Source organism: Gavialis gangeticus, unplaced genomic scaffold, assembly GCF_001723915.1.
Source record: "Gavialis gangeticus isolate Ggan-Ray unplaced genomic scaffold, GavGan_comp1, whole genome shotgun sequence".
Classification (NCBI taxonomy): domain Eukaryota; kingdom Metazoa; phylum Chordata; order Crocodylia; family Gavialidae; genus Gavialis; species Gavialis gangeticus.
Genome location: NW_017729024.1, coordinates 138,497,513 through 138,519,441, shown reverse-complemented (window position 1 = coordinate 138,519,441; position 21,929 = coordinate 138,497,513). Strand labels below are relative to the sequence as shown.

Below are 21,929 nucleotides of genomic sequence, written 5' to 3'. Positions count from 1 at the left end.
AGCCTGTGCTTGGGGACCCCCTCTCTACTCCTTTTCCCTGCTTTCTGAGCTTTTTTCCCTGGGCTCTGGCACCATGTCTTGCCTCTGCCCCTCCCCCACCCCAACCTGTGCTCTCCCTTTGATTCCTACTGTCTCCCTCCTCCAGAGCCGCTTACCCTGGTCTCTGCCACCTCTTCCTGCCTTAGGGCTTACCTTCAGCCCCTGCAGGGCTGTTCTGCCCCCCGGGGGCTGATTTTTGGGGCTGTTTTAGCCCCTCCCAGTCCCCAGCTTCAGTCTGAGACTTCCCCCCTCCACCCCCTGTAGCAGGCCCTGTGAGAATTAACCCTCTCCTACCCAGGATGGCTGCCAGCCTCCTCCACGTCTTCTGCAAGAGCCTCACTGATGGGTCCCTGCCGACTAGCTGCCACCAGGCAGTGCTCACCTTGCTGCCCAAGAAGGGGGACCTTGGCTGCCTTAACAACTGGTGACCCATCTCCCTTCTGTGCGCTGAGTATCAGATCTTGGCGAAGGCCCTGGCAAACCAGCTCCACACTGTCATGGCCTCTGTCATCGGGCCTGAGCAGAGCTACTGTGTGCCGGGCAAGACCATCCAGGACAACCTGTTCCTGCTGTGTGACCTGCTCATGGCTGTGGAGCTCTTTGGTCTGGATGTCGGCTTGGTCTCTCTGGACCAGGAGAGAGCCTTTGATCACGTTGACCACCAGTACCTGCTTGGCACCCTTGAGACTTTTGGCTTTGAGCCTCTTTTCATCACAGCGCTCCGGGTCCTGTACCACAATGCCTCCAGGCTCTTGAAGGTGAACAGCATCCTGTGCACCCCATTCCTGGTGCATTGGGGCATCTGCCAGGGCTGCCCCCTGTCAGGCATGCTGTATGCCCTGGCCATCAAACTGCTGCTGCACGCTCTGCGACGTCGCCTTACTGGCTTAGCCCTGCCACTGGCACTGGGCCTGACTGCTAGCCCCCCGATCTGGCTGACAGCGTACTTGGACGACGTGACAATCTTCCTGGGCAGCCAGGAGGATGTGCGGGCCCCGGGACTGCCAGCGCATCTACGAGCTTGTTGCGTCGGCCCACATCAACTAGGGCACGAGTGACACGCTCCTGCTCGGGATGTGAGCTGGCAAACCACCCCTGGACCTGCCGGGGGGTTCTCGCCTTGCACCGGGAGGGCCTCAAAACTGAGTGTTCCTGGGGCCGCTGGCCTTTGCAGCCTGCAACTGGGAGGACCTGGAGGAGGGGGTGGAGGCCCACCTGTGGTGCTGGTGCTTACCCACCCTCTCCTACCGCAGCCGGGTCCTCATCACCAACAGCCTGGTGGTGGCAACCCTATGGTACTGCTGCGTGGTGCTGGACCCCTGCCAGAGCTGCTCAAGAGGCTGCAGCAGATCCTAGTGGATTTCTTTTGGGATGGGCGCCACTGACTCCCATGAGCCGCCCTTTACCTCCCCACCACCGAAGGGGGCCAGGGCCTGATCGACCTGGCCAGCAGGGTGGCCACCTACCACCTGCAAGCCTTCCAGTGGCTCTTGTATGCCGAGGGCCACCTCCTGTGGTGGTAGCTGGCGTGCCAGTTCCTGCACCGGGTGGGAGGCCTCAGCTTTGACCAGGAGCTGTTTATGCAGGACCTCACCTTCCTGAATGGGACAGTCCTTGCCCTGTTCTACTGCAGCATGGTGTGGGCCTGGTGGGCTGCCTTCCATCTTTGTCCTCAGGCCAGGCGCCTGCGTTTCTTGCAGTTGCTTCAGGAGCCCTGGTCTACAACCTGGCCCTGCAGCATGTCGTGCCAAGTCTGGCCTCCACCAGCCTTGTAGCCACCCTCATTGAGGTGCACACCACCCACCTGGGGCACCTCCTGGACCCCACTCAGTTGAGCTGGTTGTCAGCCAAGGCCCCAGCTGGCCCTGCGCTGTGTCCCCACCATGGGCTGGCTTTGGGCCATTAGGGCTGCCCTTCCGACAGAGGCAGCGGCCACCCTGGAAGGCTACCTCCAGGCCCACCAGACCTTCCCCACTGCAGATGCTGCTGGTGACACCTTCCCACCACTGCTGGTTGTTCCAGCGGTTGCCAGTGAGCTGGCTGACTGCTGAGGCTCCCCGTGCCCCCCGGAAGCAACACAGGCTGCCCCTTCAGTACACTGGCCTGGAGGGGACTCTACGCATGGGTGGTGTGCACCCGGCATGCCCAGGTGCTAGCTGGCCGTCCTGACACCGTGTGGTGGTGGCGCCTGGCATTGCCTGGGACCCCAGCGTGGCGCACACTGTACAAAGCACCCACCATCAAGAAGCCCAGCGTCCTCCAATGGAGATTGGTGCACGGCATCCTAGCCACTGGCACTTTTGTGCACCACCTGGACCTGGTAGCCTCAGTGGCCTGCTTCTTCTGCCCAGGGGTGCTGGAAGAGAACGTTTTTCTATGCCTTCCTCAACTGTCCCTGGCTGTGGCCGTTCTTTGCCATCCTCGGGGCACCGCTTCGGGCACTGGGCTGGGACTTTTCAGCGGACGCATACATCTATTCTTTCCTGTACCGGGTGGCCGAGCAGGGCACAGTCAGCCTGGCCAATTTCCTGGTGGGCCAGGCCAAGATGGCCACCCTGAAGAGTCGGCGAAATCAACTCACTGGGACTGGGATGGACGGTGTCCTGCACCTCTTCTGCCTGCTGGTGCAGGCCTGCCTCTCACTTGAGTTTGAGCGTGTGGTCCTCTGGCGGACGGTGCCCACCTTTGAGGAATACTGGGCCATCGAGGGGGCACTGTGCTGAGTCAAGGGGGGATGCCTGCTCCTTGCACTGTGATGCCGCCACCTGCTCAGGGTGCAGGGGTGGGTCCAGTGAACCAAAACCTTGGGCTTTGTTCGTGCGGGCTAACCCCTGATGTCCTGAGGCCTCCCTGGGTGTCCCTGTTGGTAGAACTGTATATGTCTATATGTATATATTTCTCTTGTCTCTTGTGTTTTTGTTTTGTTTTGTTTTTGTCTAGAGTGTGTGGGCAGGCCTTGCAGGCCATGAGCCCAGGCCTTGTCCTTGAGGCCCAGACCTTCAGAGCAACCTATATACGGTCTTTACTGCCCCCAACTTGCCACCCTCCCTGGAACAAATGTTTCTACAAGTCAGTCTCTCTGTCTGTCGATTACAGGTCCTCCTATTAAATGTGCCATTGTTCATGGTGACGATGGGTGGAACAATGATATTCCTAAATTCATAATAGTGATTGGGATGTAAATTCTAATTCTGTCAAACAGCCTAAATAAATGAGCTGTGAATTGTAAGTGGGCGTGAAGTTTTGTTGGTGTGATGGAGGGAATTGGCTGAGTAGCCAGTGCAGTTTGAGAAGTCTTAGCTACATTTTTGGCACTGGATTTATGACCCAGATACCTTGTTCTGGGCACACCCAAATCCTAAGACTGACCACAACCTCTCCATTTGATGAAAGGCAAATTTTATTGTTACACACTAATAACAGATAAGAATAATGCAAACAATTCTATATCTACCAGTCCTGGATCTGTCACAGAGAGAAGGTACATCTGACCAGTATGCGAGCTTCACCCTAAGGTTCTCTCTTGAATGTCAGATAGCAAGTTGGAGGCCGAGCCCCCACCTCGCTCTTCCCCCCACCTTGTGGGGTGGGTGAGACAGGCTGGTGGTATGCCCTCTGTTCATGGTGGCCTTTGGTTCTCCTGTCTGGGACCCTTTGCTGACCTGAAATTCCTCCTTTTGTATTCTTTCTCTCCTCCGATGACTCTTCATCTCTGGGCATCGTTGATTGGTGTCCCTGTGTCAGTCATACTGTACACATTGTGTCGTCAGTATATTCCTTTATTTTAATAAACCCATCACACACACACACATCTTAATTTAGTTATTTATCAGTCCTCCTAATTTGGTCTGTTTACCAAAACCAGAAATCCCATGGGCCCTGCATTTGGGTACTGTGACCTAATGCCACCTTATTTCATGTTATGGAACAATGTAGTACATGTCTTCAATTTCCCAGTCTATGTGTTCGCTGGCTTTAGACACAGTGGGCCTTGAAGGAAACTTTGTTGTAAACAGGCTTTTAGAAATCAATTAACCCTTGCCATTGCTCTGCACCATTGTTCTAATACAGTGTCTACTTTACTGACAAGCCAGTTCCCGTAAGCAAACCTTTAAATACAATTTTCTAGCCATCAACCTCAGTGAATGTTCTCTGTGTTTTAGGTTGTCACAAAAAAAAAAAAAACTGCAAGCAATACAATTTGCCTACTGAATTAGTATCTTTCCTCTTCTACTGTACAAGACTGTAGTGCAGCACCCAAGCAAATCCTACCAAGACAAAATTGTTCCCATAGCTACCTCAATGCTGCCACATTGTATATTTGTTTCTGTTTTCAGTGATGCTGTGAAATTCTTTGCATGAATATAGTTAATGTGTCTGATGGTAACACATTAAATAGTTGTGGGTAATGCACAAAAAGGAACAAAACCCATTTAATTATATCTGCAATGATTCCACAGTACCAGCTGGATAAAATGTAATTATTTTGTTGTTAATATCAGCCGATAGAATTCTGAGTACCCATTGGAAGTAGATATTTTAAGTGTAAAGTTGTTGGTTTGCAGTTGCTTTTCAGAATACTTTTGTAAGTCAGTGTCAGCCACTTATTAACACATAAGTGTTAAGGGAAAGATACCTCCAAGTCTAAGTAGTATTTACTATTTGTTTAGCATTAGCAATGTGCTTGTCATTATACAAACTACAAAAATTACAAACAGCCTATACTCTGAAGAGATTATCATTTAAAATATAAACATAGGGACAAAAAGGGTATTTTGAGAAAAACTGGAGGTGGTTATTAGAAGCTTTCTCTCTCCTACTTGAAATAGGATCACATATCTGAAAACCTAGTCATCTCAGACATAATGGTAGGATAGCTTCCCCCACTCCCATCCCCTCCAAATCAGTAATGTTGTAAAATATTTGCTAGATATTGGAGCTAATGCCAGTACAATCTGTGGTGTTTCCTAAATTATAAAGTTGTATAAATTGAGGATTCATGGTCATTACTGTAATTAGAGGCTGCTTTAAAATATACGTCCTATATTTTGGGAAATTAACTAGGAAATTAGCAGCTGCATAAACTTGCCAAAAACTGGAAAGTTGGAAGGCAAGTAAATAGTAATTTATTTTAAAAATTAATTCCAAATTTACATTTTTTTACAAAATACCTGTTACTAGTACAATTTGTGGCCCACAGTATAAACTAGTTAGTCTTAAATGGATAATACTGGTGAGCACCACGTTTTTTTCCCCAGATGTTTTCAGGAGCTCTCTCTCTGGCAGCAATTGCTCAATATATTTGTATTTTTTCTATGATGCATCTTTGGTGCAGTTTTATAATACTTGACTTAATAAAATACAGTAAGACAGGAAGAATTAGAATGTATGCCAGTATTTTCCCTTTGCCATCAGGCTTTTTTGGTGCTTCCTTAGTATGATGTATTTTCTTATTATTATAATTAAACAAAAATCCTGTTTGCTTTATTTATTTTTGCTTCAGAGGTATCCAGTGGTGATGTCTACTTACTTGGGAGTCATAGGTAGAGTTCTTCTCCAGAATACAAGTTTTTTTTCACTGCTTCTGAACCAGATGGCATGCGAGCTGGGACAGAAGGTAAGAATATTTTGGCCTTAGCATTTCAAATGAACTGTATTTAAGGCCTGAATACACAAACACATTGATATTAGTAATGTGAATAAATTGATATGCTTTATTGGTTGCCATTTTCCAAATGTACAAGTGAAACTAAAGAACCTTAATATCTAATCTTCTCCCTCTTCCAGCTCCTCAGAAATTTCTTTTAAAACATTTTTAAACATCAAATGAAAGCAGTCTTTAAAAGCTCCAGTTCTGTTACGTGTTTCTAACCTAGTCGACCTCAGATTGTTGTACTTTAAAACTGTTATGAATAGCTGCCGATGAATAAATACAAGAGAAAAGTCGAATATTAAGTGATTACTTGTAAAACCAATGAAAAATAATAGTGTGCAAGTGAAAGGAATTGAGTTGAAAACAAAAGAAAATAGGTAAAGTTGTTGTGAATGATGAATTTTTAAAAGTTGAAAAGTTTGGCTGTTTCTTTGAGTTTATTCACCTACTACAGAAATATTGTATATATGAGGATCTGGATTTCCTGGAGTTGTTTAAGACAAAATATTCTTATTTAAATCATGTTTATCTCTGATAGATAAGGATACAGAAAATTCCTAGTTTCCTGGGCTGCGGACAGAAATTACATATAAACCGATATAAATGATTGGAAAACTATTCAAATCTGTAACACAACAGAAGTTCAGTGCACATAAACCACTTTCAAAATGCTTGAAACCAATTTAAGATGAAGCTGGATGGATGTAATATCAGATTTAACTGATTTCTGTTAAATCAGTTTATTGAACTTCTGTCCCAGATCCCTTCCAGGTTCAAGTTAACTCTCAGTCTGCCTGCATGCCAGGATGCTTTGCACCTCCCCTGCAAACCTCCTCCCACCCCTGTTGGGTGGGTGCGCTAGCCTTGGCCCAAGCTGTCTGGTCCAGTGGAGCAGGGAGGTGTGCTCTAGCACCCCAGGCTTCTGGCCTGGGCCACTGCAGGCATGTGGCTGCATTTCCAGAATCAAAAGTGAATGTCTGTTCAGTTGCTTATCAGCAGGGATCCAGGTTTCCCATTTACTGCAGAAAAACGTGGATTTTATCCTTTAACAGAGAAGAATGCAGATTTTCCCCTTTTAAGCAGAAAAATTTGGTAAACAACAGATGCCCCTTGCAGGCTGGCAGAGTTCCAGGGGGCACAGCTCCACACCACCACCAGTGCTGCCAAGTGGGCAGGGGGTGCCTTGCCTTGGCGGTGCAGGTGGTGTTGAGCTCCTAGGGCAGCAGGGTGGGGTTCCCCAAGCCCACAGCAGGCAGCCCTCATTCTCCAATCTCCACCTCTAACAGGCTCTGCTCTGGCCATGCTGCCCACAGAGTGGGCGAGGGGGGTGGGAGCCAGACTTCGCTCTGGCCACAGCAGCTGCCACCTTCTGCAGGTGGCAGCCAGGGTTCAGGTTCTGCTCTGGGGAAGCGGGGGGTTGTGGACCCTGGCCCCACTCCTGTAGCCCTAGGAGCTGGGTGCCCTTTCCAGCAGGGCTGGAGGGGGCAGGGGGCTATGGCTCATGAGTGAAGGAACCAGCAGGACTGGGAGAGGGGTGTCAGGCTGTGAATGCAGTGTGAGGGGCACTGGCAGGACCCAGGGGCTGTGGATGGGAAGTGAGGGGCACCAGCAGGGCCAGGGGGTTATGAGTTGGGAGTGAGAGGCACCGGTAGGGGCAGGACAGTGACATATCAGGGTTGCTCAGTGCCACAAAGCAGTGGGGAGCCAAGCCATAGCTGGACCCGTGTCCTGGTGAGTGAAAGGGGCATGGGGAGCTCTGATTTTCTGTGATAACCCCCCTCTCCCCCCCCCACCCAAATCAAATGCCAAAATATATAGGTAGTTAGGGTTTATTTTATTATAATGATTGTGAGGCACTGGTAGGCTTCCAAATTGCTTTAAAATTGTAAATATAGCAGTAAAACAGTGTTTAACTGATACCTATACATATAGTGATGTTTCATTTTAATCATGGAAAAATGCTAATTTGGGGTTTTTTAATCAGAAACTTTTTGATTTTTTTTTTTTATCAAAGAATTTGCAATATTTAAACAGAAAAAAAACCTGGATCCCTGCTTATCAATTCAATCTACACAGCTTAAACTAACCTGCCAAGATTGAATTGATTCAGCCTCAGGCTTTTCATTTGTCTATACCTAGTCCTGATGTGTAAGAACTGTTATCTTTTCCTTCTCAGATCCTTGCATGTCTGTCTCTGGCTCCATCCTCCTATCTCCCTCTCTCCCAGTAGTGGCCGGCTGTTTCCCGGGTTCTTCTCATCTCTTCCCAACTATTTCCTAGTTCATTCTCTTACGTTTACTTGTCTTCCTTAAATTTGTCTCCAGTTTTAATGGGAGATGCATTGCATAGCTTTCCTTTTACCTTGCTCCCTGCAGTACATACTAGAAAAATCACCTTTCTCACCTGCTGTGAAGAATTTGCTGCCTCCCTCTTACTTTGGATTGAAATGTGCTATTCCCTCTGCATCTGCAAAACTAGCTCAATCTATGCCTCTGATTAGCCATATTTGATGAATGTCTGTAGTGGCGAGTAAGGGGAATGAGTTAGGAACACCCTCCCAGAATACAAAGACTTGATTGATTTAGACCTGCCTGTTCTGGCTTTCTAGTAGTCAACTGTGTAATTCTAATTTTATAATCCAAGTTATTTGGTCCAGTGATGATGTGGTCTGTTTTGATGAGGGAGCATAGCTGAGATCTGTAACTAGAGTAAGGTTTGGTGCCTTGGCTGTTGCTGGAGAAACATCATTTCAGTTGGGGAACTCTCTGTAAGCCAGGGCAGGGTTTTTTTTCCTCTATAACTATCTTGAGGCTTAATAATCTGCCGTTAGAGAACTAGACAGTCTTTTAGGAGCTTAGGTGAGACCATTTGAAATTGGACATCTCCTAGTGAAACTGGGAGACCTAAATTTATACATAAAATATGTGGCCTAAAATAGAACTTCTTTAAAGTGCAAGTGCATCAATATATATCACTAATATTATGTAATCTTTAACAGCTTCAGATTGTATAGAAACAGTTCACATGTGGCATTAGGGGAATGAGTACTTGTCTTGCTTTTCTGTATTTTTAATTAAGTTACTGTACATACTGTAGAATTTTTCACATTACAAGAGCTTTGTAGAACTGAGCATACACAGGATAATGGAAAATGTACTAACATTAATTATGGTCTCAGAATTTTTTTCCATATTAAGGAGATTTGATATGTACATAAACGTATGACATGAGGCCAGAGTTGGGATTTGGAAGGCCCATTTTTCTCCAAATTTTTTCTAAAGTCTGTACTGAAATGAAGCAAGGGTTTAGTTTGATATGGTTGTATTGACCTGTTTTAAGTAGCTGAAAGGATATCTAACAATCTGTAGATCTCTTATCATTAGTTTTTAATACAGGGACTCGCTAAATAAATCTCGGCTCCATTCCCATCTCAGTCGCAGACTTCCTATGTGACCTTGGGCAAGCCTTTTCCAGATTTGCTTCATTTTCCCATGTGTAAAATTGGGAAATAAAAAAAATCTTTTATCTATCTTGTCTACTGCAAGTGTAAGCTCTTTGAGGGTGTAATTTGCTTTATGTGGTCTGTGCTATATCATACAATGTCTAGCATAATGGAGTGCTTAACTGCCTTTGGGTTGGCATTCAAAGAGTTCTCTAAATACAGGAAAACAGTTGTTCATTTTAAGTTTGTACTTGTTCATGATGCCCAATTTGAAAACTGTGTCATTGTTAGATCTTGAAGATAAAGGTTAGTCACTCTTGCATAGTTTTTAAGGTTTTGCTGTCTTATCTTCTCACTGGAATTTAAGGTAAATGGACAAATCCTATTTAAATCCCAACTGAGAAAAGGAGTTTATTAGAGCCCTGATAGACCTAATTATGGAAAAGGCATAGATGGATACCTTTGATTTAACGATATAGCGACAGATCAACCAGCTTTAGTTTTGTTAGCTGACTACAATACATATCTTTGGTTATTAGAAAAAGGTAGTTAGCTGTGTCAGTCTGAAGTTAGGTAGAAGGCATCTTAGAGACTGACTCATTCAGAGGCATGAACTTTCATAGGCTACAACATACTTTGTCAGCTGTTATGAAATTCGTGACTCTCTGAACAGGTTAGTCTCTAAGGTGCCGTGCCTTTTGGTTGTTACGTCACAGTGTAAGCCTGTTAAGATACCCATGGGTAAGATGGGAAGCTATTTACGTTATGCAACACTATTTACACACAATATAACACTAATAATTTGCTAAATCTGATTGATTTCAGTATTAAAGGCACTGCTTAAACTGATCTATGTGTGCCTGCCATTTTGTGAGGGAGCAGCCTACTCTCTCGTTCTTGCATCTTAGGAATGTTCCATATATTACAGCCTACTTGTAATAGTAGCCTTGAAATTAATGGGATTTATTCAGCTTCAGAGCTGGTAACAGCACAACAGTTAATGGCAGTTGAGATGGGCATGAAGGATTAACCACCCAAACTGCATGTTGAACAGTTTTCTGATGACTAAATGCACAAGCTGTATGCTGCTGAGACATTGTGCACAATAGTAACCCCTTATACAAGAATGTATATTCATTGTCTTCAAAATTGGTTGAAGACACTTCAACATTGACATGTGTATGATATCTAGATATGAGAATCTCTGTTTTTAGAAACTCAAAAGTCCTTCAGTTGGTGGAAAGTATGCAGAAGAGTTTCTTTTACATCAGTACTCTCCTTGCATCCATAGTGACTAAGGGTCCAGCACAGGTATGAGAGGCCCACTTGGGAAACCTGACCTTGCAGGATAGATGGTTACAAGAGATCCATTTCTATGTCACTGCCAAAGTGGTGCCAGAATTTCACTTGAACCAACTTGTTAATCTTTTTTCCTTTCCAAAATGCCTTTATTTAAAAGTGAAGAAGTCCTGACTACATAAAATGTACTGCGAGTTCTTCAATTGTGCTTGGATACTCCATTCGTCATGCCTGTATTAGTTAGATGTATAGCACCTGTCTCCATTTCTAACAAATTGCTTGTGAGTAACCAGTCATGAAACACTCAGACAGGTACTCAAAGAAACAAAGGAAATTACTTACCTTTAAAACTGGGAGTCTTTGTGGTGTGTTGTCTGTATTAGTTCCCAAACAAATTAGTTTCCACTTATCCCAAACTACTATTAAATCTGCCAACATGGACTTGGCAGTTTCAAAAGAATTGAGGCTTAGTTCCACCCTTTATATGCCCTTAGTGCTTTACTGTTTGAGAATGGAAAGAAACAGGCACAGCCAGTGGTTACTGCTAGCTAAAGCATTCTGACCTCTAGCATATGGGATACACAGATGCCAAATATGCAGAATATGTGCATATAGACCAGGGTCTGAAATGTTTTTTGGCAGGGGGGGCCTGCCTGCTCTGGATTGAACAGGCAGGCATTAGGACGCAGCTGCTACTGCCATTTCTGTCCGTATGGCATGGCAGAAGCCTCTCTCCATCAGAGTCTGTGCTGCCTGACTGTAGTTTGGCCCAGGAAGACCTTCCCCTTGCTGGAGCTCTAGGGAGCTGACTGATGCATGGTACAGTATGACATGGCACAGGAAGAGCCCCAGTCACTGAATGCCACTGAAGCCAAGTCTCTGCAGACTGGATCCAAAGCCTCTCCAAGCTGGATTTGGCCCTCAGACCATAGGTTGCTAACCCCTGAGACAGACCACACACTTTAAAGCAACCCTGTTATAATAGGTAAGTAATTTTCCTTGCTTATCCAGAAATTTTAAAAAAGTGAAAATCGAAGGTAGTAGGTAGAAGCACTGTATGGAATAGGAGAATCCATATGGAGATTGACAGAAATACAGTTTTGTCACCAAGTGACCAGCCTTTCTGAAACCTCCAGTTTAAACAAGGTACATTTTCTAAACGCAGCCTCTTCTGGTAGTAGAGGAAAGGGAAAAGACCGCAAATTTCATGGCCTGTCATTGATTCTTTTTATATACACATTTAGAAAATAGTTTTACATTTCTCAGGCCCCATTTAACTTGCATACCTCAGTTCCTACAACCATTTCAAAGACTGGCTACAGCCTGTGGAGGCCACCATACAAGGTCTTGAGTAGTTGTATGCATATCTCTCGAGAATCCAGCTCTTCAGGGAAGTCAGTATGAGGTTCAGTTTATGGCGAAGGGACAGTACCCTAATTCTTGAAGCCTTGAGTTTCAAAGTTATCCCTACCATTAATTTAACCCTTCAGAAGAAAGGCTTCACCCACTGATTTCGGGACAAATTACCACTGATGTTACTAGTTTAAATGAAGTAACATACAACACCAATAAGCAGAACTCTGTGGAATAAAATATATTTGTCTGTCTGTTACATTTTCACTTCTAAATCAGGAGCCTCAAAATTACAAACACAACACTGTCTTATTAGACCTTATGTTGTTTCACAGCTATTCAGTTTCAGGCTGCTGAGTACTTTACTTAGTTTCTCTTTCAGCAAGCTTGTGAAAGGCAAGTTGGTCTTGGTCAACTAAGCTAAGCTTTTCTCAGGTAGAAAGCAAGAAAAGGATAAAAAATGGGGAAGGAAACAATGACATTACAGAGGAGTGTAATAATAAGTAAGCAATGCAAATCAATAATTTTTCAGGATTGAAACATGCTGGTGGTTGTGGTGTTACCTGACTCTCCTCTCTGCTTCTGGAACATCCTTTGGGTTCAGAAAAACAGAACTCTAATGTTGTGATATTAAACGCTGGATTAACAGAAGGTGGTGCCATTTGTGCAGGTAAAATTTGGTCCCTTGAGCTAGGCAGTCTGTAAATTTAGTTGTTTGGACTATGGCCTATTAGGTCAGCTTCATTTTTGCAAAGTAATATCCTTGCCAGATGATATCTGCACTCTGCTGCAATAAAGCAGTACGAAGAAACAGAATGACAATCCTGTCTCATTTAAAACTAGCCAATCAGCATGTCAATCTGGCAATTCCCTTTCAGTATTAGCACCGTGGTGGTTTCTTGCTGTAACTTTTTGTTACCTTGAAGACCCATATTTGATTTCTTAATTTTAAAATGTGAAGTTTTCCTCTCTTTTTTTAAATAAACACTAGGTCAAACCAAACTCCGATTATCTTACAACTCTTTTGAGCAATTTAGACTATCACTGCTATGTGTGGTTCTGAGAGACATGTAGAGCCTGATATCAGTTGCAAAGACATAAGTCAGGCAATGAGGTCTTTGTGCATGCACTCATCCACTGGATAGTATATCATAAATGAACCCTACTTGTGACTGCCACTGACTCTTTGATCTTGATACTGTACAGTATCATGCAGAGGCTGCAACTTCATGTCATGCTCTCCATATCTGTGGAAAATACTGTCCAAGAGCTGTGTCAGTGGATTTCTGCACTTTTTGGCAGATAAATATGCATACTGCCACCTATAATCCATATTGTGATTGATAGAAACAGAGGTTTCCTTTCTTCTCTTCCTTTAAAACTATAAAAAAGCTGAGTTGCAGATGAGAGGACAGAAGCAATGCCATCACAAATAAAAAACGAGGGGGTAGAGGGTAAAGGGATTGGTGTAAGGCAGTGGTGCTCAACCTTTTTGCCCTGCAGGCCAGATGGGTGATACCTGGTCCAGCTGCGTGAAGTGGGGTGGGCTGGGGTGTGGCCTGGCCTCAGTCTAGCCATGTGAAGGGGGAGGGGCGCTGTCTGGCTCTGAGTCAGCCACCCAGGTCTTGAAAATTGGCAACAGGGGAGGAATGGGAGTATTAATTGCTACAACTTTCTCACTGCCAAATTTCCTGACCCTGGAGAGCCCTGTGGGCCAGATGTCATGGCTCTGTGGGCCAGATTTGGCCCATGGGCCAGGAGTTGAGTACCCCTGAGATAAGGCTTTGTACAGGCCAGCTGGAGTAACACCCATTATGGTATATGTCTGTTCTAAATGCAGAAGAAAAGAGAAGAATTTTTGCTTTGGAGGTCATGTCTTCTAGGATGATGTCTAAAGCCATCTGAACCATAAACCTGGATTAGTTTATAGTGGAAGAAGTATTTTACCCTTCTTTCTCCTTCTGTCTTAGAAACTTCTTGCTTCTAACCACTAGCAAAGTAAGGCTTGTAACAGAGGGGGAAGAGAGAAGGCTCCAGGCTTATGTCCAGAAAACTGTCCAAAATATAGGAAGAGTTGCATAAAATTTTTGATAGAAAATTGGAAAGAAATCACCATTCCTTTTACATAAAATGCCCCTAAAATGTTATAAATAAGTAGGGAAAAAAATAAGTTATATCTATAGAATAGTCTAAAACATTCTTCGTGTTTCTATATTTAAAATAAAATGCTGAATTTTTCCAGGGAGCTGAATGCAACAGAGTAGATGCCATATTGACCCAGATCCAAGATTACTTTGAATTTAAGACGACTCACCAATAATTAGATTGTTCCGTAAGGTTCCTTTTTGTTGTATTTTTCCTGAGGGTTAGGCCCTGAATTGGGGATCCAACTTTTTCCTCCATATTGTAGTATAATTGCACTCATTTTTATAGTTCAGTATTTTTCATGTTCATTAGGGCTGTGTGAAGCTTTGGTTCATGATTTGATTCAGAGAAGATTTGGCCCAATTCAAAGGCCGAATCTCTGAATTCAAATCAAATCGCTAGAAGCTTAAAACTTTCCGAATCAATTCAGAAGAGATTAGGCAATTCAGAAGGCAGTCTTTGAGGGGAAACAGAATCTTAGAAGAGGGAGGGGGGGAGGGGGAGCAGGGGGGAAAGAACTGACATCTCTAGCTGGCCAGTGAGTGTGATTTCTCCCTGACTGCCCTTCCAATCGCAGTGTCTGGGGGATGGACATAGAAACAGCATAAAAGCTTCTGTCTGCAGGCTTTTCTGTCTCTTTCCTGAGCTGTTTCTGCCTGAGCAACAGCGTCTCAAAGGTACTGTGTCTACTGGCCTGGCTTCCTAGTCAGTGGCTTGCTACTTTTTGCTCTTAGAAAGGATTGGATAGGATATAGTTTGGCTTAGCTTAGCCTCTCTCTACTTCCAATTCATTTGTTTTGTGGAAGAAATCAAACTTCGTGTTGTGGTTGAATCAGAACTGACAGAGCCAGCTTTTCTTTAATTAGGGCTATACTGTGATCACAGGGGAATTTCATACAGCAAGGGGAATTACCCACTTGTCTGTTTCAAAGGAATCCTCCTACTCTATAAATTTACAAGCATATTTATACTTAAGACAGAGAACGAGAAAAAAAATACGACCTTGGAGAAATGAAAACAGACCTGCAGGCAGTTTACTTAAATGAAACATCTGTGTACAAGGTAATAAGGCACGCAGGATTCCTTATCTCAGAACATGCAACTGAAATAAGCAGTATCAGCACTTCTGGTCTTTGTCTGTTTTGTTAGTCAAGCAGGCCAGAAGCCTGACCAAATCTACTACTACAGTTTCAATTTATATTTGTTTTGGGTTTTTTTCCAATACTGCTGAAAGACAAAGCATAGGTGTTTTCCCTGGCAGTGTGATCCATCACTGTGAAGGGAAGCACACATTACACACACTCTGACACACATCATAGAAGAAGAAAAAGTCAGATATTCATAGAAGAGATTCAGATTATATATAGTAGTTATTAGTTATTAATAATACTATTGTAGTTAGTTTACATACAGACTAAAGACAACACAGAAGAAGTCAGATAGAGATTCAAATTGAGATTAACACACACAACACAGAACTCAGAGTCCTAGAAGAAGGAGATGTATTATTTTAGGTATACTACACAGAAGAAGAACAAGAAGTAGTAGTCACATGTTCACATTACTAGTACATCACAGAAGAAGACACCATATGTAGTTATTAATAATCAAAGCAGAGTCCAGTGCACACAACATAGGGGAAAGAAAACATACAACACAAAAGAAGTCACACTTCACATTCATAAATAAATACATCACAGCACAGAAGACAGACAGCACATATTTTATATAGTTCTTAATAATCAATCCTAATCAATCAAAGAAGAGTCCAGTGCATGCAACACAGAGGAAAGAAAACACACAACACAAAAGGAGTCGCACATACACATGTTTTGCAGCGCAGGAAAGATTAATATGAAGTGTGCTGGAAAGGCAAGTGCCCGGTCTTCTGGCAGGGGATGGGCAGGGGCTAGAGGGGGGAGGGAGAAAGCTAGAGTTGCAAGTTCCCCCACCCCCAAACATAGACGCATCCTCTTTCTGAGCAGCCATGAGTCTTCTGCTGCCAGTGGAAGCAAGGAGGTGGGAGCAGTACCTGATGTCCCTGCACCTACTTGAAAGCTGGCAGGCTTCATGCCCTCAGCAGGGGCCACCATCCCTGCAGTTTTCACCCTGCTGCACCTTAACACACAGTGTCACCCATGCCATGAGTTTTGCTTGTCAGCAGCTTGAAGTGCAGTTTCCTAGAAACCCCTGCACCTATCTCCTTGAAACTTGGTAGGCTTCAGCAGGGGCTACCATCCCTCCAAGTTTAATCTGAATCAGCCAAAAATTGACGAAGTTATAGATATTTCATTGATTCCTCATTATACTCTATGGCCATCTCTCCGAATCAGCGCTGAACCTTCCGAAGCCAATTTGGATGAATTGTATTGGAAAAGTGACTTAAATCTCCAACTCAAATTGCTGGCATCTGAATCGGCTGAATCTGAATCGAATAGTTCTCTATTTGCACAGGCCTAATGTTCCTGTGTATTAATGTGTAATTTCAGTTACCTTTTTCTTCTCTTTTGTTTTCAGTAAGAGCTACAGATAGATTTGAAACAACTTGATATTTTCTTTAAATTCTTTAAGCACCAGTCCCACTATCCAAAAAGTGCAGTTATATATCTGGCAACCAAGGAATATGTACCAATATTGAAACCGGTAAAAATGGGGCCACTTTTAAATGGCTAACTGTGGTACTAGATTTCTCAAAAGAAATTATTACATGTGACGATAAGGCATAGACAGATGGACAAAATACACTTCTTTCAGCTGATTTTTTTTTTTTTGCAACTGTTTTGTCTGTCTGCTCCTAACCTGCAGTAAACATAAACCAAACTGCCATAAATTTATCCCTGAAAGTAGATGGTAAAATATTGTAGCTTTGTTTACAATTACTAGAAAGCCGGTGGACAGATGGAAGAGTTTAAGTGCATTCAACTAAAGTATGTAAATTCCCCAGCCTTTTTTTCAGTCAGTGTGATTATGTTGTCTGTCCATGCCCTTCCTAAAAATTTGGCATCCGTTTGTTGCCTTCTTTTTGTTGAGGCTGACTTAGCCGATGAGCTGTTGTCCAACAAATTTGGCAGCGTTGCTCATTTTTTTGCAACTGTTTTCTGTTCCTTTTGCTCATATTTCCTTTTGCCATTATTTTCTTTTTCTCCGTATATACAGGGTTCAAAGCCACACTAAATGTGGTTCGTGAGATTCCAGCAGGCCACCAAGCCTTTTGGTGTATTTTGTGTCTGACAAAGCTCCATGCCTTTGTAAAAAATTAAGACAGCACAGGAAGCACTGTCTCATTATTTTGAACTACTTGCACCCATCTATATATATATTTAACTTAAAAGCTCTTTTCTTTCCATAGGCAGACAAGGTTCTTTGCATGAATCTGATATCTTTTATTAGACCAACTTAAACCAACACAGCTACAACCTACACCCTTTTCTTTCCATGGCATTTCCTCTAAATGTGTTTATAGAGTATAGTCATATCTTTTTTCATCTTTCATTTTGCTAGGCTAAGTGAAACAACCTCCTAATATATTTGTATTGATTAGGCTTTACTTCCCCCTAATCAAATTATTAGACCTGTTGTTGTGGTTTGAATTTTTTTTCTTGACTACACGTTATCAGAAGTATATAGAAACCACCAAAGAAGATGGCGTTACTTTTATACGTGCCTTTCTTCATGATGGTGTCACAATAATAGTCATGCTGGATTAAATTTAAGACATTCAGGTCTTTGTCCTTCTATAGTTTTGAATTGATGAGCTCCCAGATTTTATGGCAAAAAGTCTCATTAGTCCCTAAGTGCATAACCTTGCTCACTGTACTATTAAAAGTAACCTAACTTCTTTCCTCTAGGTCTTCCACTTCTTTCTGTAAGATATTCTGATGATCTTTTTTTTGCATTGCATTGCAAATGCCCAGCTCAGCACTGCATGCCTGGCCACTTGCTGGGCCGAGGAGCTGCCTCCCCTCCTGGCATGTGGTCAAGCCCGTGGAAGCCATTAATCACTTCCTAGACTGCTTGCTAACATAGCAATCCCCTGATCAAGCCTGTGGAAGCCATTAATTGCCATGTTAGCCACCATCTAGGACATGATTAATGGTGTTTGCAGGCTGGATCTAGCTTGTGGAAGCCGTTCTCTGCATCCTAGACTGCTTAATAATAACATGTCTATTAATGACTTCCCCGGGCTTGATGAAGGGATTGCTACCTTAGCACAACATCTAGGACATAGTTAATGGCTTCCATGACTGCTTAATATTGCAGCAATTAATGTCTTCTGTGGGTTTAATCCCCCGATCAAGCCTGTGGAAGCCATTAATTGCCACATTAACAAGCCCTTATTTGTGGCCATCTGTCAATCTCTGGTGAGGGGCAGGATTCCTGGGTCCCTCTGCCAACTAGAGGTGTGGCGGGGGGCCCATCGCACTCTGCCGCAAAAATAGCAGCTGACACTGCACTGGGAGTGTGAAATCGGGGCAGCTGCCACAAATTTATTAAGTCCGTACTTATTAACCTCCCTCCAAGCTGGTTTCAGCCTCCTTTCACATGATCCAGTCTTGTCTCTTCCTTCACTAGTTCCTTACCCATTTTACCTTTTTTTTTCCTAATTGCCGTCATATCCAATTTAACAACAAATTTCCTGTGGAGTTTTATGTTAAATGCTTTATTGCAATACAATAGATCTTATCTATTTGGATTTAGAAATTAGATCTAATCTATTTTCTTTGAAAGAGAAGAATTTCAAGTTTGCTTGGTGTAATCTAAAGTATATTAACAAACATTTGTAGCATTTTATCCCATCTTCCACCTGCCTCTGTCTTTTTAATTATTATTTAGTTTAACACTTGTAATAAACCTTTGCCTACTCATCAGATCACACTGATGAGCCTGTAGGTGCCTAGCTTACTTTTTCTTTTTTAAAAAAGAGGTACTTTTTACCATTTACCAGTCATGCATAATCACCTGTGACTTGGTAGATTTATTTTTAAAAATCCCTTTTGCTTTAAGATTTGAGGTTTCATGGGCCTAGTGTTTTAGAATAGTATTCTTTTACTTAACAAATTATAGTGTAGTTTTTACTATCAGTAATCTCATTCAAAATTAAAATGATCTGTAACAAAGCTAAGCAAGTATAATTCACGTTTATTTCAAGAATAAACAATAACAGTGGTTATACTACTGCAGTTGTCTAATCTTCAATTTACATAATTTGTTTTTAGAATTACGTTTCACATCGTTGACTAGTGTGAAAAAATAAATCTTTTAAACTGCAGATGGACAACCTAATTATGGGATTTCAACTAGCACCTCCCCATGTGTGATTTTTTTTTTTTTTTTTAATTGTTCTAATAGAAGCTGAATTAAGAAACTTATTTTGTTTAGGGAATTATAATGTATGCTCAGGCATAAAATGGCAAGTCCTTTAAGTCAAAAGTATCTTTAAATTGCTAACAGGCTGTTTATTTTCACTCAGTCTCACTCTGCACCCTAGCATATAGTTCTCTGCCTCCAAATATGGAAGCTGTATCCGCAATTTCACTGTCTGCTTAAAAGAAGTCATCTTCCATGCTGTCTCTTAAACATGGAGTATGAGAGTTACTTAATGTTGCATTGATTTATGGGCATATGTATTACCTGATGGGGGAAAATTGGTAATCTTTCTGTGTTCATAGTGATTTTGTGTATTTGACCATGTTCCTCTCCTCCAGACTTTGTGTTACTTATGGGTTTTAAGTTTCTATAGGCAAAGTCAACATCATTTTAAATACTTATGCAACACCTCATCTTATGGGATGCCAAACCCTTTTGAGATCTGTTGAAATTATTTGTTATGGAGTGGGGCCTAGGAGCAGCCGTGATCCCGCTAGCGTCCCCTACCGTGCCAAGTTAGTGATCCAGCACCCTCTATTCTCGCCCGCCACGTCTTGTTGGTATAATAGTTTTATATGGGAGGCTGCCTTACAATCCCCTTGGACACAGTACTCTGCTCATACTGCCCCCTCATACCAGATGGGGTGACTTGGTGCATCCCTGGCCTTATGGGCTATGCGTGCCTCCTACCTCCCCTTTAGCATGCCCCACGCCTCGCAGTTATTCCAGACGTTCTCATGTCTCCGATATACGCGCCCTCGCTGGGGCCTCTCTGATATATGCTCCCTAACCTCTTGTGCTTGTACCCACGCACTTACCCCTAGCACGCCTAATGTACTCGCCCCTCGCCTGGGGCCCTGTTGCTCGCTACACAAGCCCTGTCTCGCCCCTTCTGGGGTTCGGCTAGTGTAATCACCCACTTCAGGCTCCCGACAGCACGCTCTGGCCCTGCCTCAGGCCTCCACCTGCACCCTCGCCCTTCTCTGGGGCTTGTCCTGCGCTTCTTGCACCCTCACTGTACAAGCCCGGCCTCGCCCCTTCCGGGGTTCGGCTAGTGTAATCGCCCTCTTCAGGCTCTCACCCGCATGCTCCGGCCCTGCCTCAGACCTCTAACCGCGTGCCTGCCCTACTCCAGCCTCTTATACTCATCCACACTCGGGCCTATACACACGCTCTCCACGCTATCGCCCTCTGGGTTCCGTCCCACGTTCAACCACGCTCGGGGCTCAGGTGGCCTGTAGCCGTGGCTGGCCCCCTGACCCTTCTCGGGGTCTTTTGCCCGACTAGGCAGAATACTGCCCTCGGGCTGGGGTCTCAACCCCACACACCACACCACACTGGTGCCAACCAGCCATGCCTCCCAGGCACTGCTCTATGCCCCCAAACAGGGCATCCAGGAACCCACAGACTACTGGGGAGCTCCCATGAGGACACCACATCCCACCAGCGCCAACCAGCCGTGCCTCCCCAGCACTGCTCTGTGCCCGAACAGGGCACCCAGGAAACCCCCAGACTACTGGGGATCTCCTGTGAGGCCTCCTCACACCCCTACAGCCTCACCTGGTCCTTCGGTATAGTTACACACCTAACACAACACAACCATAAGCCAACCGGCTGTAACAGAACAATAAGCCTACCGGCTATAACATAAAGTCCAGGCCCCACCTGGCCTTCCAGTAAGACCTCCTAGACAGGGTTCTCTCCCTCCTTGCCATGATGCAGCTACTCGTTCTATCAGTCTGCCTGATGCCGCTTGGCTCCACTGCAGAGCTCTAGCTCCTCCGGCTGCCTGGGCTGTTTATAAGGGCCCTGCCCTGCCCCCTTCTGGTCACCTGACCAACATGGTGGCTCCAGCAACCAGCACCTGAGCTGCCCTGGCAATTAGCAGAGGCCCCAGTCCCTACTTAGGCACGGGGCACCCGAGTGCCCCCGTGACATTATTGTAATCGTTTTGAATATGGATAATAATTTTCTCTGAATTCTACTTGGCTATCCCTGGCTATTTCTAGTCTGTGCTTTTATCCTAAAAACTGTGATTGATGTGGCCTTTATATTTTCTTCTTCTGTCTCAGCCCACAGACACTGGATAATAATTCCACATGTTTTTCATTTACTTCCAGTCTTCTTGGCCATGATTCTTTTAAGGGGCTGCCGGCTCTTTCCATCATCTCTCAGGATCTAATCCTGTATCTGTGCAAATCAGTAGGCAGGCAAGGTTCTTTGGGTAGATGTGATACCATTTAATTAGACCAACTAAATAGTTGGGAAAAAAAGTTCTTTGCAAGCTTTTGGGCACTGACACCCTTCTTCAGGCATTGGGAGGCTGTCCTTAGACCAACATGTCTACAACCAACAACCCTGTTCAGATCAATGGAGTTTAAAGTTAAAATATTTTTACTTCACTCTGAGTGCTAGTCAGACTCTGCCCTTATACTATCAACAATTAATCTTATTCCTGATGATAAATGCACACACTTTCTTTGTTCAATCATATAGTCAGCCCAACACCTGAAGAGACCTGGCTTAATAGATTCAAGTCATTAATTTGAAAGGGAAACACCATGGGTGACTGGTGCCTCCTGAGTCAAGGGGGCACTTGCCCCCCACCCCCCCCGAGCAGCCAGTCAGCGA

The 21,929-nt window shown here is 44.1% G+C and overlaps 1 protein-coding gene across 1 annotated transcript in view; it reads left to right on the top strand.

Moving 5' to 3' along the window:
• The window catches only part of IPO11 (importin 11), a 350,536-nt gene that overhangs the window by 210,721 nt on the left and 117,886 nt on the right, over positions 1-21,929 (top strand). Inside the window, exon 26 of the mRNA XM_019517805.1 lies at positions 5,543-5,656. Within this exon, the coding sequence (XP_019373350.1) occupies positions 5,543-5,656 (114 nt within the window). The remainder of the gene's footprint in view (positions 1-5,542; positions 5,657-21,929) is intronic.